General features: G+C 36.3%; 1 protein-coding gene across 1 annotated transcript in view; it reads right to left on the reverse strand.

The window, feature by feature from the left end:
• LOC145784758 (uncharacterized) overlaps positions 1-16,882 on the reverse strand; it is a 51,888-nt gene extending 35,006 nt beyond the window's left edge. The window contains exons 1-19 of the mRNA XM_082596608.1: positions 16,855-16,882; positions 15,456-15,648; positions 12,530-13,030; positions 12,236-12,426; positions 11,608-11,844; positions 10,958-11,134; positions 8,197-8,353; positions 7,431-7,610; positions 7,130-7,211; positions 6,508-6,672; positions 6,247-6,329; positions 5,782-5,878; positions 5,314-5,415; positions 4,945-5,031; positions 4,612-4,759; positions 3,490-3,702; positions 3,001-3,126; positions 2,363-2,468; positions 600-748 (exon numbers count right to left, since the gene is read on the reverse strand). Coding sequence (XP_082452734.1) covers positions 600-748; positions 2,363-2,468; positions 3,001-3,126; positions 3,490-3,702; positions 4,612-4,759; positions 4,945-5,031; positions 5,314-5,415; positions 5,782-5,878; positions 6,247-6,329; positions 6,508-6,672; positions 7,130-7,211; positions 7,431-7,610; positions 8,197-8,353; positions 10,958-11,134; positions 11,608-11,844; positions 12,236-12,426; positions 12,530-13,030; positions 15,456-15,648; positions 16,855-16,882 — 3,022 coding nt within the window. The remainder of the gene's footprint in view (positions 1-599; positions 749-2,362; positions 2,469-3,000; positions 3,127-3,489; positions 3,703-4,611; positions 4,760-4,944; positions 5,032-5,313; positions 5,416-5,781; positions 5,879-6,246; positions 6,330-6,507; positions 6,673-7,129; positions 7,212-7,430; positions 7,611-8,196; positions 8,354-10,957; positions 11,135-11,607; positions 11,845-12,235; positions 12,427-12,529; positions 13,031-15,455; positions 15,649-16,854) is intronic.
• Between the last annotated feature and the right edge of the window lie 297 nt (positions 16,883-17,179).

The following is a 17,179-nucleotide window of genomic DNA, read 5'->3' on the forward strand; positions in this document are numbered from 1 at the left end:
AAGATATCGAAAACAGTAATACAAATATTGAAAAAGATATTTAGAAACGTTGCATAAGGAATACTGTATTGATAAACCTGAAATGAAATAGTTTATTATAATAAATTGACTATCACAATTTGATTTAGCCACTTCTTGTACCCTCTGTTGTGTTAAGAACTTAAATGTATATAGTCCCAAAGGTTGGTTTACACATCGAAAATACATTGTGCACTTTTTACTGGGTTTCATTAAATTCCCAGTGGGCACGGTTGATATAAAAATTAATAGCTTTCTGAAGTTGTTTATTACCATCAACACGTTCGAAGGTAAGCAATTGAATTTTATTAATATTAATGTATTGATAATGTAATAGGCTACCACCATTCCTTTACTATCTACAAAAATAGTTCTTCTTTTTGTGTGGGCTAACAAAAAAGTTTACAGATATCAAAATAAAAACGTTTTTGAGAAATACTGTAAATACAAAATGTGTCTTTCCTAACAAAATTCTAAAAAATAAAGACACTTTTTTAAGGAAGGGCAATAGCTACAATATATTGACAAAAGTTAGGCCTATAGGCCTAATGTGGAAATTGAAGTTTACTATCACAACTTGCCTGGAATCAAACTAGTGCTATCCGTTAGTGAAGCAGCAAAGTATCCACGGACATCAACGTGGTCTAGCTCTATGGACTTTAAGACTTCATTGATGTATCCTTGCATGAAGTGAAGTCTATCAGTATCGTTCAAACCAATATCTCTCCATCTGAGTACGCATAGCGTTAATAGAAACAACAGACAATAGGCTACTGTAACTTATAAAACGGTTGTTGTCAGGAAATCAACTAATTGCTAAAGAATCTGCTATCTATTACGTGCTTGACGATTAAGGTTAGTGAACTGAAGTGGACCGAGTAGGTACTTAAGTTAGAAAATTTCTTAAAAATATTGCATGACTGCTGCGGTTATGGAGTATTGCAGAGTATACTGTAGTGTGTAGACTTATAGAGTTATAAACAATGTTAAAAGAAAGCGAGGCAATGTTTGAAAAATTTCAATTTATCAGCATTTTTATATGAAAGCTTTGCTTTTCTTGTTCAGTAAGACAAATATCAACTGCATTATATTTTATCATCACTTTAGTTTGTTTTTGGTAGCCTCCACATTAACATCGCAGTGCTGTCAATATTGTCTTTAGGCTGGGTAAACGTTTTAAAACTATACATCACCACGTTACTATAGATCAGTGGTTCCCAACCTGGGAGTAAATTAACCCCGGAGGGTAATTTGCCTATTTTTTTTTGGGGGGGGGGGGGGGGTTAACGATACCCGATTTGGAAACAGTGAAGCAAGTGAAGGTTGTGAATTTTATAAAAGCAAAAGAATTGACCAGTCGTCTTTTCAAGGAACTGTGCAAGGAGATGGGAGAAAGATCTGAAGCATTACTGTACCACACAGAAGTATAATGGCTGTTTCGTGGCAAAGTGATAATCCGCCTGGTAGAACTTCGTGAGGCTGGCCATGTTTTTCTGATAGAAAAGCCTGACTTGGCTGAATACTTCACAAACCAACAGTGGATTTCCCAGCTGTGCTACCTGGGTGATATCTTTGGTGAATCGAACATAGGCAATTCAAGGCAAGAATGTAACTGTGATCGACGCCAAAGTAGCCGTAGCAGCGTTTATCGCGAAGTTTAAGTTGCAAGCGAGTTGGAAGAGGCACAGTGGCGCAGTTTCAGACACTTGACAATCGACATGTACCTCGAAGGCAATGGACTTGAGTTGACAGCCGCGTTGAAGGAGGACATAGCTGACCACTCAGGCGAGCTAGCCAAGAAGATGGGCAATTATTTTTTCCGAATTTAGACATGCACACGGCTAGTCTCCATTTGGTGCATAGAGCCCTTCACATGTGATGACAGCCAGGTGGATGATGACGACTTTCCGACCAAAGAAGAATTTATCACTCTCCGAATGAACGAAGCGTTAAAACTTGATTTCAAGGGGAAAGGCTTGGAACCCTTCTGGATTGGCAGACTTCAGGACGCACTAACCTTAGCCACACGGGCATTAAGTATCCTGACATCTTTTTCAACAACGTATCGCTGTGAACAAGGATTTTCAAAAAATCGACGCAAGAATCGCCCTCAGTAGCCTACCACAAAGCCCAGGATCACAAAGCTGGCGACTGAAGTCCAGGCCCAATCTTCGCATTGAATGTTTACCGCACATTGTTATCTTGTATTCAGTGAAATACATAGCAATAAACACCTTTGTTTTTAAAAATTGATCGTGGGGGTAATTGCCTCACTTCAGGGTGGAGATTAGGGTAACAACCAAAAAAAGGTTGGGAACCACTGCTATAGATAGACCATAATTACCTCGTTATTGGGGACACTGGATCAGTGCAGTCGTCTGTGATGGTTGATACAGTTGGTTCTGACAAGCCATTTCTGGTTACATACACGGGAGGATTACCAAAATTTTCTAAGAAAATAAAAAAAAATGCTTCAGAATTTGATTGATTTATGACACGTTAAATGGACTGATTAAATAATTTTCACCTTCAAAGTATATTTGAGTGAATGGCTTGGTACACAGCTTGCTTTATATATCAACGTCAAAATTACATCGGATATTTTAAGCTGTTCAAGCTATTGAACAATTAGTTTCCAAGCTCAAATGCAAAAATGCAAGCAAAAGATGCTGGTTTGAATTTCGACAGTTTGTTGAATTCTTGTGAATTGAACTTAATTTGGCAAATTTACAACACACCAATTCGTTTTGGTGTGATGTGACCCTGACACAGGTTTATAATTTGTATAGACAATAGCTTTGCTCATTTATTTATGTAAACTACAAATCATGTTGCCTGTAAGCTTTTTCGTTCACCAAGTTGCACTGAACAGAAACTTCGTACTTCTCACAACCATTTCGGCAATTTGTAGATTCAGTAGCTAACGTGGAAAGTAGCCCACGCGGTAAGTTACATGATAGCAACCTTTTTCACATGGAATACCTTTGATGTACAAAAGCGTTCTCCTGAGACCCCATGGTACGATTCGCTGATTCGGAGATCCAGTCTTTTGCCATGACCAGTCCTGAAAGGCGATTACTTCCATGTCCGAATAAACGCTTGGTGGTTCTATAAAATAGGAAAACAATTGAACTCAACTTGCAAAAGACTTTTATGCTATTTTATTGCCTGATTTGAGTAGCTTATCTTTCCTATCCTTTCTATTTATGTGAACATCTTTCTACAATGCTGTTTTCATTCATTTTTTTCTGTAACGGTATTTTTGAGTAGAAATCTCAAACTGGGTAAATAAAGTTGATAAAAAAAACTCAGGAAAAGGCTGCTAGCTTTAGAATGCTCGAGTTTATATTGTAGCCTATTTGTTGTCATCTTTGCTGTTACAATTAACACGAGACGTGTCCACGCATAGGCCCAAACTAAATATGCCGAAAGTCTGCAATAATGTAATATTTTGAGCCAAATGATTGATACCAGCAACTTCAGATGATGGCCGGTCCAGCTGCGGTAGCCCTCGTGCACTAGACTGATCACGTGACCAAATATCTTCCCACTGATCCAGTGGAGGTTCGGTCGTGTTGGTAGGACAAGAAACTCCCACAAATGGAGCTGTGGAATTTTTGTAAACGTCAGCTTGAGTGACGTACCACGTTGTGAAGTGGCTTAACCCAACAAAATCCAATGTTCCTGTGAAAAGTATTTGATTACTCATACTGTAATCATTAGACCATTGTAGTTAAATGTGCAGCTTCTTTACAAGGGATAAACACAATAGCAAACGAGCTGTCTTATTTTTGTGTCTTGTGCTGCGAATAACTTGGGTAAAACAAACAGAAAGCTACCGTAAAAGCGAGTTTATGATTTCCCATTTATATATTTTGTTTATTTCCTATTTATTTATATAGTTTGTGCTTTTCAGTCCAGAGTGTCGTTACAGTTGTAGTGCAAAGTCTAATTTATCTTACGACTTTTCATTTTATGAATATTGCAGGTTTAATTCCTGATGAGGACACACGTACGTGTCGAAAACGTTTGAGTTTATTTTAATTAGTGATATTTTTGTGTGTAAAAAAATATGTTAAACCCGCAAAGGTTACTCTGTTTTATTTCTCTATGGTTCAACAAAGCAAACTCTCTATCAAAGCTTTATCATTTATATATTTTAAGCTATATTTGTAAAGCTTTTTAAGAGATGACATATACGATAATACATTAACATTGTACCCGCGGTAGATGAGTATAGGCCTGATATAACCTTTGAACGTGATAATTTGCTTGTACGCAATGTACTTTATGTCAGTTTGGTTGTACAAAGTTCAACAAACTGACTAATCGGCCTTTTAAAGCGGTTCTTTACAGCCAAGCCAACTAAGTAAATTTAAGTATGACCAGATAAAGAAAAAATTGTATGCACAAGTAAGATGGATTATAATTTCGTCTTTGGTTTATTGTATTAATTTTCCATTTAACTATTTTACTGGTTTTTGTCGAGTGTGGACATTAAGCTCAAATTGTACTTTTTATCAATCCCATGCAAATTCAAACATGTACCACAGTACTTATGGTACTTGCGTATATTTAAAAATACAAACTTGCCTTTAATTGTATGGCGCTCATTGGTTGTAAACTCCGGTAGTCGAGAGGACGACCTTCCTTCAGCCTTGCTTTTGGTGGCTATCATGCTTTTCATGACGTCAGGATATTCTCCGTACGTAAGAGGATACAGAAACCAACCAAGCGACCACTTGAAAATACACAGTTGCATACATTTTGCATTGACTTAGGCTATAGTTGTGACAGATAACTACCAGACAACATAGCGAAATTATTTTTCACAAATTTATGATAAAAACAGCAAAATTAAAAAGTATACGTTTTCGACAACCATTATAAAAACAAGTTAACTAATATCTTAAATAAAATCCAAACCTCCATAAATCGTCTAGCGGCATCCACATCAGTTAACTTGTTCATATCAAACGGTTCGCTCCAAGCATATCCCACAGACATGGAAAGCTGCATGTGCAAACTGTTCAGAAACTTATAATACCAAAAATCCGTTTTAAAAATACTGTGTTAATACAAAACAAAACGGTTTTATCGAAGTGTATTTAAGCAACTCGCTTTAAAGTAAGCTAACCAAGATTAAAGAGCTTCTTTTTTAGTTATTGTTCTTTTGACAACATTCATGCAGAAGTTGTAAACATTCAGACACATACAAAAAAAAATTCTGCAAAGCATTTTCAGGTGATGTTAGATTAGTTGGGGTAAAAACTTATGACCTTATTTAGTATTTACTTTTCCCTCCTGAATCCACCTGTAGCGGTCGTTGTAGATATGCCAAGTCTCAGCGTGCGCTAATATCATATGGTGAGCTGCTTGGTAAGCAATAATTCCACTCTGCCAAAGAAATACAACTGACATCACTACAACACGCATGAAGCTCTTTGTTTATTTACTAAATAATTGAGACATACCTTAAATCACTATTTTGATGTTTGAAGTCATAAAAAGTATAACAGGTTATAAATAGCGTATATAAAAGTTTTATACGAAGATCTGACCTTACAAAGTTTTCAGGTAGGCTGGTTCACTAAAATTATTCCAATTAAAATGTGAATAAAAGTGTAATATTTCTCTAAAAAGATGTAATCTATACATAGATCACTTGAGTAAATTATTAATTTGCATATTGCTTGTCTTTTATCTAATAAACCGTTCTGAGTTTTAAAACTGAAGTGGATAGAAATATTGTAAGAATTTTACCTTTACTGAGGGCGAAATTTTTCCGCTTTCACTTCCCATTGCAGCTTCGGTGTGAGGCTCTTGCATTGTCAGCCAAATTTTTACTCTATCTCCAAAGCTTATTGGAAAAAAGATAAGTAAACTTAGTTTACTACAATATCCAACTTAAAACAAATGCTTTTTTTAAGAGACTTTAAAGATATGAAAAATACGAAAGTTACTTTGAAAAGAGAATGTGCTTTGAAAGTGTCGTTTAAATACAATAAAAGCTACATTGCAGGAAAGAACAATATTATTTATACCCACTATTTTGTGAAGCAAAAGCATTAAATATTTAACCATAAAATAAACATTTTTGTATTTTGCCAAAGAACCAACATTTTTATTGTTTCAGAAAGAGGACAGAAAGCTAAAAATATTAGTAATAATTACACCAATTATAAAGCGTATAAATGTCAAATATTGAAATAAAATACTATTTTATACCTTTGAAAACATAAATCAGCGTAATTGATAAAATCTGTAATGATTTTTTTGTTGGTCCAACCCTCATATTCATCTTGTAACGCCTGAAAAGCAAAATAGAGATTAAGCCACCTATGGAACATTAACTTATGTGGTGAAGAAGACGAAAAGCATTAAATGTGATGCATTTTTTATGAACAAAAATGACCAATTCTATGTTTTTGAAGTAAGTTACATACAGACAACAAACCACTCCGTGACTAAGCCTGCATTTCTTGTTACCTGCGGTAATTCCCCTTGATAAAGAGTCACGACAGGCTGTATATTAGCACCAACAAGGGCATCTATATAACGATTGTAGTAACTGATCCAGGTTTGATTGATGCTTGTGAGATGACCATTGGGCAAAATGTGAGACCAAGAAATAGTGAAACTGTAATGAGAGACCTGAAAGAAACATCAGTGTCATAATTGATATTTTTATTGTTGAATACTGAAAAGTTTGGGTGTTCATCTGGACAATTATCGTTTCTAGCACTAGTTGCAACATTCATCTGATGAGATTGAAAATTTGATTTTACTTTCAATCTCATCAGATGAACGTTGCAACTAGTGCTAGAAAGGATTCTTATTGTTGCTTCAAATCTTTACAAGTGCACAGTCTTTACTCAGTGAGAGCCTTTCAAGAACATGCGGCTGTGACTTTGGCAGAATACTTAAGCGCATGCCTGAAAGTGGAAACAGAGATTGGCTTCCTTGCTTTCTCGTCCACTTAATCTAAATTTTCAACTATCGGGCGTAAGCGTGGATACGACCTTTCTAAAGATTATAAAATTCTGATTGGAATAAGATGAATAATGTTTTCACTTCCTCAAAACAAAAGTTGTGAATAATTCCAACTCACTTTTAGCTCTTTCAACATTTTCACATCTTCATCGATCTTCGTGCAGACGTCAACATTTATCAGCGTAGTTTCGTCTAAGTTACTCTTCCCGTCAACCTGTAGTTATGAAATGTGTGTGACAGTCATAGCGGCTATTACTTGATTAAAAGATTATACAGACGAGAAGTGCCTCACGTCACAATGCATTAAAAAATTGCATAGATCGATGCAGTTCAAGAATCTAAGTTATAGTAGTTGAAAAAAACAAATATTTGTGATAGCATTTTGGAAAAGAATTGTTGTTTTACTCAGCAATAAACACTCCCGATTTACTTTAAGATTCCAATTCACTAAAATGCCTAAAGCATACAGTAAATGAGATATATTTACCTGATGAACAGAAGCAGTTGCACCCCAAGAGAATGTTTTTGGGAAATCAGCATGATAAATTAAATCTCTAGGAAGTTTGAAAAAGCCATTATCTTGAATCATTTGCTGAAACCTGCACAAGGTGCTTAAATCTTAAAAACAACAATTTGTTTATTACAGTGTCATAAACATTGTAGAGGCTAAGCAAAAAGACGAAATAAAATCTTGGAAATGGTATCAACAGTTTTGTTACTTGTGCCCAAACCTAATCAACTTTCTGTCTAACAATAAAAACTTCTGCTAACATTGGATTGAACTTTGCTCAACAGAAAGAAGAGAAGAAACCAAAGGGATGGTATGCAATGCTGATGTAAGTTCCATATAACTAATAGCAATAAAATAATAATGATACTATTACTTATGGTATAATTATATTAATAACAATAAAAATAAGTATAAACAATAATAGTAATGCGTCTATTTACTGAGCTGTATCCATCAATTATATACAATACTTTCACTGCGGTAAAGCTTTTCACTTAATGAAATTATGCAACTGTATAGTTAAATACCCTCAAAAATGTCTTTACTTTAAAAGTTAAGTAAATTAAATTATGATTCTACACCGACTTTAACCAATATGCTTATGTGTGAGTTTGAAGCAAAAGATCGAGCCGTTGCCATGTAAACAATACAACATACATATAGACAAAACTAACCAATCAGAAGATATTTTTTTGGTTCGTATCCGGGTCTCGTTTTCAAAATCTACAGAGTAAATGCCAAACTTTGGGGTGTATCCTGAAACCCACTCAAAACTATCCAGTAAACTCCAAGCGCAGTATCCACGTACGTCAACGCCATCCTTTGTTATTGCTAAAAGAAGTTACTGTGTAATATATGTGCAACTGAATACATCAAATAGTGCAACTGAATTTGTGCAGCTTTGCACGCATTGATTTTTTTCGGTTACAGTATGGAGTTTAATAAAAATGATCTTACATTCTTTCACTTGAAATTTGTTTTAGGTGGTTTAATTATAAATTTGAAACAAATAATGATAAAAAGAACAATCAAATTCTCTGCAAGAGTGAATCATGCCATCGAGCTTTTCAGAAGAACATTTGTAAAAAAAACTTTTGAAATTATTTTAAAACAAAATTTAAGAAATAAAATAATTGACTCCTCTCAGGAGAGTAGGCCACAATATGAGCTTTCCCACTAGAAACGTATTGTACGTACTATAATCACTAAAGCCGCTTTGGTAATCACCCAAGAAAGCCAGGTCATAACCTGAAGTGAAAGTCGACAATTGAATTATTTTGAGCTGTTAAACGAGAGTATTGAAATCAAACGTCCTTGGCATCCATGCACAAAGGCCACCTGTTATGTACATCTATAACCACTGTTTTAAAATAAAGCTTTACATTGACTCATTTGACAACCAACAGTTGTAAACACAGCTTATATTATTAAGCTGCAATTGCTTTTTGTTGGAATGCCAATGCATCACTAGAATAAATATTAGCTCTTGTCAGTCACAAATACAGAAATCAAACTTGCATAAAACATTCGGCTGTGAACAAAGAACTGCGTAGCTTAAGGTAAATAGGCAATTCGATTGATAGCCTATAATCAAAAAGTATATTGCTTTTGTCCCGCGTTTGTGACGAAGAATAGAAATTTTGTGCATAAAAAAATTGCAAATATCAAAGGTTTCATTTCTACTGGTAGCTGAGCTGACATTATAAATATGTTATATCATGTAATTTCAAATTATTTTATATAATTTCAACTTATATTCCCAACTTAATTTGAATCAAATTTTAGAATTCTCTTTTCCGCGTTATAGTTTTCGTCTATACAGAGGACAAACCTCATTTGACACCAGGTCAAGGCAACAACAATAGATTTAAACACTTGATAATATTTCTGTTCCAGTTAGGGTTCAGGAAAAAACATTATCGCCGAGATAAATACACCAGGACACTGGAAAGCCAGTGGCCAGGGCCGTTTAGTAGGTAATTTGGGTCCTGTACTAATAAGATCCTTGAGTCTCAAATCAAAAAAACTTCTAACAAAAATTCAATATATCCAAAGAACACTGGGTGATCTCTTCAAGTTAGCGGGCCCCTGAAAAGGTTGCGGCACGTAATACCATCTCGGGCTCGGGTACAAACGTACTCTCTGGAACCCCCTGTCGACGGTACTGCCAGTACCGGACTATGTCGAACACTTTAAGCAACTGTAAGCCAAACCACTACCACACAGAAATTGGCTGAAACCTTCTCCTACCCAGACACCGGATAAATTTACCATTGTGTATTTATTCAGCCTTTAACCAAAGGATTTTGTTTTCAGCTAAAGTGGTTAGCTAAAGCCTCACACAACTTTTTTGCTTAGGAACATTTTTTTCTGGACGTAATCTCTAGAATTTAGTTTTACCTCGTATGCCATTGTCCTGCTTTCCCACAAGATATCGCATCAAAAAACACCCTTCAGCATGGAGCAACAACATAACAAAGTTATTAAAACTAACTCAGTATTCACTATTTACTATACACCTTAGTCAGGGCATAGTTTTGGGGGAGGGAGCAAATCAATATTATTGCACATGTTAGTAAGCGCGGCAACGAATCGGCTAAGGCGAAGCACCTGGAAGGGGGCCTCCCTAGAAAATTTTAACAAAAAAATACCTTAACATTGCGCATTCTGACAATACTTTCAACCTAAATCAATAGTAAAACTCTATCAAAAGATGCTGTAACACAGGTAAAAAATTTTTTTTTTTAATATTTTGTGGAGGCAATTGCCTCCTTTGCCCACTCTGACTATGTCCCTGAACTTAATAATGTGGCAGACTAATGAAAACGTATTATGTGAAACTGTGCATCACAAAGCAATGGTCCACAGCAATAATAAAAAAAGCGGAATGGTAACAATGCCTACAATAACAACTTTAGTTCGACAACTATTGAGAACTCGAGGCTATGTCTATGGCAAGGCAGTTGAAAACGTGCTTACAAGTGGACATAAAGACCAACGTCCATAAATATATGTCAGCTTAATTTAAATCCTTAACTACCGGACATATGCTGGAATACGGTGAATATGAAACAATCACACGATTATTCGTTGGCACTAGCGTTGACAAGGGAGTCCAAAGGGTATTTTTGGACCCACCCTGGATTATTTCAGGGACCCACAACCTTTCTAAGGGGTTCGGTAACTTGAAGAAACTACCGCGTGTTCTTTGGATATTGTCTAGTGCATTTTTCTTTGAAGTGTCTTGATCTGAGCCCCTAGGGTCGCATTGGTACCGGCACATATTAAATGTTATACGGCTCTGCTTATTAAAATAATATGTTTCCATTTGATGACGAGTTCTTGGTAGGATATCAGCTTTTAGCTTATTTCTATTTTAAAATAGTTTTCAATCATGCATAATACAATCTTTGCCAAAAAATTTTTTTCTATTACCTTTCAGAACTTCGTTGATGTGAGTTTTATGATAGAAAATGCGGCTGAAATCGTCACTGATAGCGTTGTCCTCATATCCGTTTTCCGCGATGTAAATCGGCATTGATCCGTATTCTGCCTTGATGTAATTCAGAAGCCTTCTCAAACCCCATGGAACGGGCCGAAGCCACTCCGCTCCTACAAAAGAAAATGGAAGCCGATGTTGTTTTGGTGGAGACGATGGTTAAAATGTTTTAAAACCCATCGTGGCAATTATGCTTTTGCAGTTGAAGCTATTAACAAAACAACAAGCTTTTCATGGTAGTAAACTGTCGGAACTATCAAACTTTTGGATTGTTTCTTACTTTGGAAACTAATTGAGGACGCATAACTAATTTCATCAAACCGGTAAGTGTAATTTTAAACGAAGAGAAACACGAGCTACATGTATAGACACCTTAGCTACGTTGTATTACAGTAAAAGCTCCTTGGCCCACTTCTAGTCTACAGGTAGGCTACGTTTTTCATTTCTTTGCTGCACACTCAGTAATTGAAACGCTTGAACCTTAGGCTATTGACTGTCAAAAACTGACAAAAGTCCTGATGAAAATCGAAAGTTATGTTATGATGATAACATATTTACAACGTCTTAGCCTAAGCTGCAAACTAACCTGACGGTTTTTCCCATCGAACATCACAAGTTGTGGTTGTGTTTCTATCGGCCAGGAAACTGACAAATTCACTAGGATAGTTTTCTAATGGCATTACGTATCTTGCTGTATACATTTGAACGGCAAAGAAATCTGAAGATTGGTTGATCATCGCCTTTTCATCAAAGGAAAATTCAGGTAACCTTGAACCCAAACCCTTCCAATCCGACTGAGTGTCCGTTTTATTACTAACCATCTCTAAAAGTTATAAAAAATTTTGTACACAATGAAGTAAACTGTATTTTGCCTGGTTTCACAAAACATTGTAGTGTAATTGCTTTTGCATTGACCTCCTTCATTTTCATATTTTAGGAAGCTCTTCTTTGAAATTACGTAACTGCATTTTTCTTGTTTAGTCATTTAACTTTTCTTTTAGTCATTTCGCTTCTTTTCTCTTTTTCCCACTTGACAGACCAGTAATATTTGCTTAAATCATAGCCTTAAGTGGATTAATGAGGTTGGTAAAATGTTAAGATGGTAAAAGTACAACAACATGTTATAATTATTAATTTGTAGACTACTTATTAGACAACTTTATGACGTAACGGCCTATCATAGTAATTAGGCTGTACAGTACATCTTTTGTTACCTTTGAGCAAATCAGGATAGTCTCCATTGACGAAGATAGGGTGAGCAAGCACACCTAGTGTCGACGTCATATGTCGTTCAGCTGCATCGTAATGGTCTTGATTCAAGGGATTCCTCGGCTCAGCCCAATCAGCTTGTAATGCAATAGACACACCTTCGCCTAAATTGGTCATGTTGTATATCTCATGATACCTGAAAAACACCGAAAAGCAAACGAACCATAATACACTAAAATTCAACTTTGAGAACCAAAAAAACAAGTGGTAAATAGGTCTGTTAAAATTAATTTGCCTACCTCATGTAAGCGTTGGCATGAGCAAGAATCACATTATGAAGACAGGTATACACTCCCACTTCTGGCTCCTTGATGCCGGGAGCTGCAACTCCTAAGCCGTGACCGAGGGAACAATAATTGTAAGGATCATTGAAAGTGATCCAGTGCTTCACTCGATCTCCGAAGGTGCGAAAGCAAAAGTCAGCATAGTTTAGGTAATGTTCAATAATTTGGCTGCTGTTAAATCCTCCGAAGTAATTTTGCAGTTCTCCTGGCAAATCCCAGTAGAAAATGGTAACTATGGGTTCTACGCCAGCTTGGAGCAGCTTATCAATGATTTCGTTGTAAAAGCGAATTCCATCCAATAGTGGGCCTGAACTGTTTGAGCCATTTGGAAAGAGTCGTGTCCACGAGATAGAAAACCAGTATTGTGATAGACCTAATTCTCTTATGATCTCAATATCCGCATCTACATTGTTATAATGGTCACACGACTTGTCTCCATTCTGACCGTGCAAAAGCCTGAAATAATAGTAAATTCATTTTTAAATCAATAAGGCAACTTAACGTTTAAGTGGTAGGCTACACTTAGGCTACTACACTACACTTACAATTTTCCTATGCTCTTGAACTTTAGCCTATACACAATACACATTCTGCCGTCTAAAGGTAAAGCGACGTAACTACAGAAAAGTTAAAACCGAGAAAAAGCGCTTTAAAGTTAATCGTAAACCATAACGACATTTTAATCGCAATTCAACATTTGATGCCTTTAACTAAAAGACCTTGTCTACTTTTTGTTTCAATGGGAACAAAAACATTGATTGCTGTCCTAATTTTCGCTAATTAAGATGAATAGTGTAGTTACGTCGTTTTACCTTTGTAAACCTGATTGTGTTTCTGACAGTGCTGCAAAGGCAAACCGGCGTATCTGACGCAAATGTATTGAATTCACACACAAAACATGTAATATGGTTCAAATACAATGCAGTATCTTTAGTCAACATCAATTAAGTCAAGTGAGTTTTCGTTGGTGGGTAGCTGTTCCCAAAATTGTGGTCGATTTTCCGGCATAAGCGGGCATACCTTGCTTAGTATGTCACCATGTAGTCTCTGTCATTGGCGTTATCGTCCTCAGAATCATTCATAAGCGTTTTCACAACTTCATGCAAGTCGAATTTTTGCCATTATTCGCGTTTAACTTGTAGCTGCGTTAAAGCTAACTGCTGATTCTGTTCACTAAAAGGATGCTACAAGACGCTTTATGAAGAGTGTTTGGGTACAGAAGCTGCAGAGTCAACACGCAACAAAATATTAACCGCATTTTGTAGATAAAATGTTTTCACTTCAGAAGCTAAGAAGATGTTTATCTACAAAATGAGGTTAATATTTTGTTGCGTGTTGACTCTGCAGCTTCTGTACTAATGTTTTCACTTCAGAAGCTAATAAGAATTTTATCTACAAAATGAGGTTATTATTTTGCTACGTAATTGTCTTTGCAACACGAGCGAAACAGCTGGCGTTGTTTGGCAGAGACTGGCATCCCATTGAGAATTTGGGATTAACTCTAAATTCTATTGTAAATCGACGTAGCCTAACTGAGATTATTTGCTCTGGATTCCATGGTAAAACGACGTAACTGGCAGTTACGTCGTTTTGGCTTTGCATAGATGATGTTTATACGCAGTTACGTCGTTTTGATCAACAAATATCTCGCAAACTACTGCAGTTACGCTGTTGAGTCTTTGCTGGAAGAAAAATATAGTCTTTTCGAAGCGTTTAACAGTAAAAAGTAGAAAAATCAAAAATCTGTAGTTACGTCGCTTTACCTTGGGACGGCAGCATTGATATATGTTGACTTTGGATGAAGTCAATGCCAAAACTAAAGTACGAATTAAACCCAACCAGTTAAGGATTGCGTTAAAATTTGTTCACATTGTTATTACAAATATTTCTTTAACATTTAGAAGATAAATTGAAGAAAAATATCAAAAAACGACGACAAAACAGACGGAACAACTCTGTTTTGCTTATGGATAGTCGACCGCCGTATATCGGTTAGTCTACGGTCATTAGTTTTCATTACCAGCAGGCAATATGCTAGAACAGGGGTCACCAAACTACGGCCCGCGGGCCGGAACCGGCCCGCGAACTGATTTCATCCGGCCCTTCATGTGCTGCGGAAATAACAGCTGCACTACAACTGTTAAGGAAAAAAGTTACCAAACTTTTTGTAAAGGACTGACGTTGCTGTTGAGCTACACCCAACCTACATGTTGGTGTTTTGTTTTTATCATTAGGCCACCACAAATGGGGACACTCAGTGGGACAGCCTAGGCCAAATTTGGAAAGATGTAATGTTTTTTCAAGAGCACGATGCCCTATAGTGTATCACAGCAGGGGATAACTTTTCCAGCAACCTTTCGATTTTCATCACAATTTTGCTATTCCACCGCTGACTTTGTTATTTATTGTGCTCAATTCAAGTCAATGGAGATTCTAAATGGTTGTATATCTTTTCGCAATTTGCATCTGGCCCGCAGCTGTTAATCTCGCAGCAATCCGGCCCTCAGAGAAAAAAGTTTGGTGACCCCTGTGCTAAAACAAGAAGTGTAGTATTCATATCATAGCTATAACGTCAACGCTCATCATTGTTGTAGCGAGTGATCTCAATACACGCAGCTACTGTGGGAACTCAGTTGTGTGCTCGCTGATGCAGTTGATAGAACGTCACATCATGAAATAGGATTTCTCGCATAGCATACAGCATTCGTGATGACCGAACAGCTGTCTCAGATGCTCTTTCAACAAACAAGCGTTTGAAATGTTTTGCATTTAAAAAAGTAGACTGTTAATTTCTCTTGCAGTATTTAGAAACAGAAAGCTACTTTTAAAACTTTTAAGAAAGTATCATGTACAAAAACAACGATTAACTTGGGATACGTACCAGCATGGTGCTTGATGTGAAAATGAATCCCATATGTTTTCGCCTTTGTTTGAGACATTCCATGCCCCTTCCACTTGGTAAGATGAGGTAGCAGATCCCCACTTAAACCCATCTGGAAACTTGTCGTAATGAAACTTGTCCCTTTCAAACTGATCTTGAAACACAAAATCTTCCAAAACACGTCTTCCTTGACCTAAGCATATTTCATGTCATAATGTAAGTTTTTTAAATTACAAAGCTGGGAAGACTAGAGAGCCTAGGCTACTGTAAATGTGACTTGTTGATCTTACATTGTTTTAACTTGGTAAACAATTACTTGGTTTTTACATAGTGCGTTGATAAAAATGATGTCCACAGTTTTAAAGTTGCTCAACTTTGAAAGTAAGTATTGTAAGTTCCATCAAAAACTATTCATAGAGATGTATCACCGGTACTTGGGAATATTGTATTCGCAATAAAATGAAATCTTGACCTGTTAAGGCCCCTCCTTTTCCAAGAAACAAGATAAGGAATAGCAAAGACCGCAGTATCATTTTCGTTCTCAATCTCCCAGAAACTTTAATAGAAGTCTGTTCCCTCGAAATGGTTTCATGTCAAGAAGAAATGATCTTATATACTCATTGTTGTAAACGTATTACGCAATAGAACAATTGCTCTTTAGAATATGTAACAATGGTTGAAACCTTTGCAAATGCAATTTGCTAACACAGTAGGCCCAGTCTAAATACGCCGGTGCCTGTTCAAACATATTGCATTTAACTTGTTTTCAGCGCTCAGTAAATCTGTTTGCCTTTCGACTTTGGTTTTTGTAAATAATCAGACTTAACCTTGCCACTCCAAAAGGAAATAAATGCGGCCATGAAGTGGGTACAGGGCCGGTGCAAGGCTATTTCGCACCCTAGGCAAGTTTTAATTTCTGTGTCTCTTTGGTTAACATTTTAGTGTAATAAGTAAACAATAAAAGGTGTGTATTTTTTCAATTTTAGTAGCTCAAATTGCTGTTGATTAAATTGCTTTACAACAGTGAATAGCAGTTTAAACTTAAATGCTAGTCAAAGTTTACACAATGCGCTTTTGTATTGCAAAATTTACTTTTAATTTCTTATCAGTTTTGCCACGTCGAATGCGCAAGCAAAATGACTCTAATGAGACTCGGTGGATTGGAGCTTCAAGAGTTGACATGAGCGATTCAGTATGTATGTTTGAACCAAGGCCCGGAGATCGTTTCAGATAGCTACCTCCAAGCTTGTCGAAAGACTCAAGATATTTTTATAAACTTCCCGTTGTTGCACTTTAACAGGTGTGGTGCCCTTTCTTATGAAACATTGGCCAACACCTCATTTTTTCTTAGGAAAAAAACTATTTAGAGGTGTATTTTTATAAGAAGACCCAAAATTACCTGGCCCAGCTTTCAGCAAAATTTCCATTTTGCTGAAAATTTCGCATTTTTGTTTGTGGTTACATAACTACAAACTTCGTCAGTGACGTAAATTCAAATAAAAGGACGTCACTTTTTCCTACCAAATTAACCCAATTTCATTAAAAAATGACGCAACAGCTCAGGGCAGGTCTATAAAGAGAAATACAATGACGTTTTATAGCTGGCAAAATGTCTAACGCAATTATGTATCATGTAACCACAAACAAAAATGCGAAATTTTCAGCAAAATGGAAATTTTCAGAAGCTGTGAGGAAGCTGAAGGAATAGTTCAAATGACGCCAAT

This window comes from Aplidium turbinatum, chromosome 15, assembly GCF_918807975.1.
Source record: "Aplidium turbinatum chromosome 15, kaAplTurb1.1, whole genome shotgun sequence".
Lineage (NCBI taxonomy): Eukaryota > Metazoa > Chordata > Ascidiacea > Aplousobranchia > Polyclinidae > Aplidium > Aplidium turbinatum.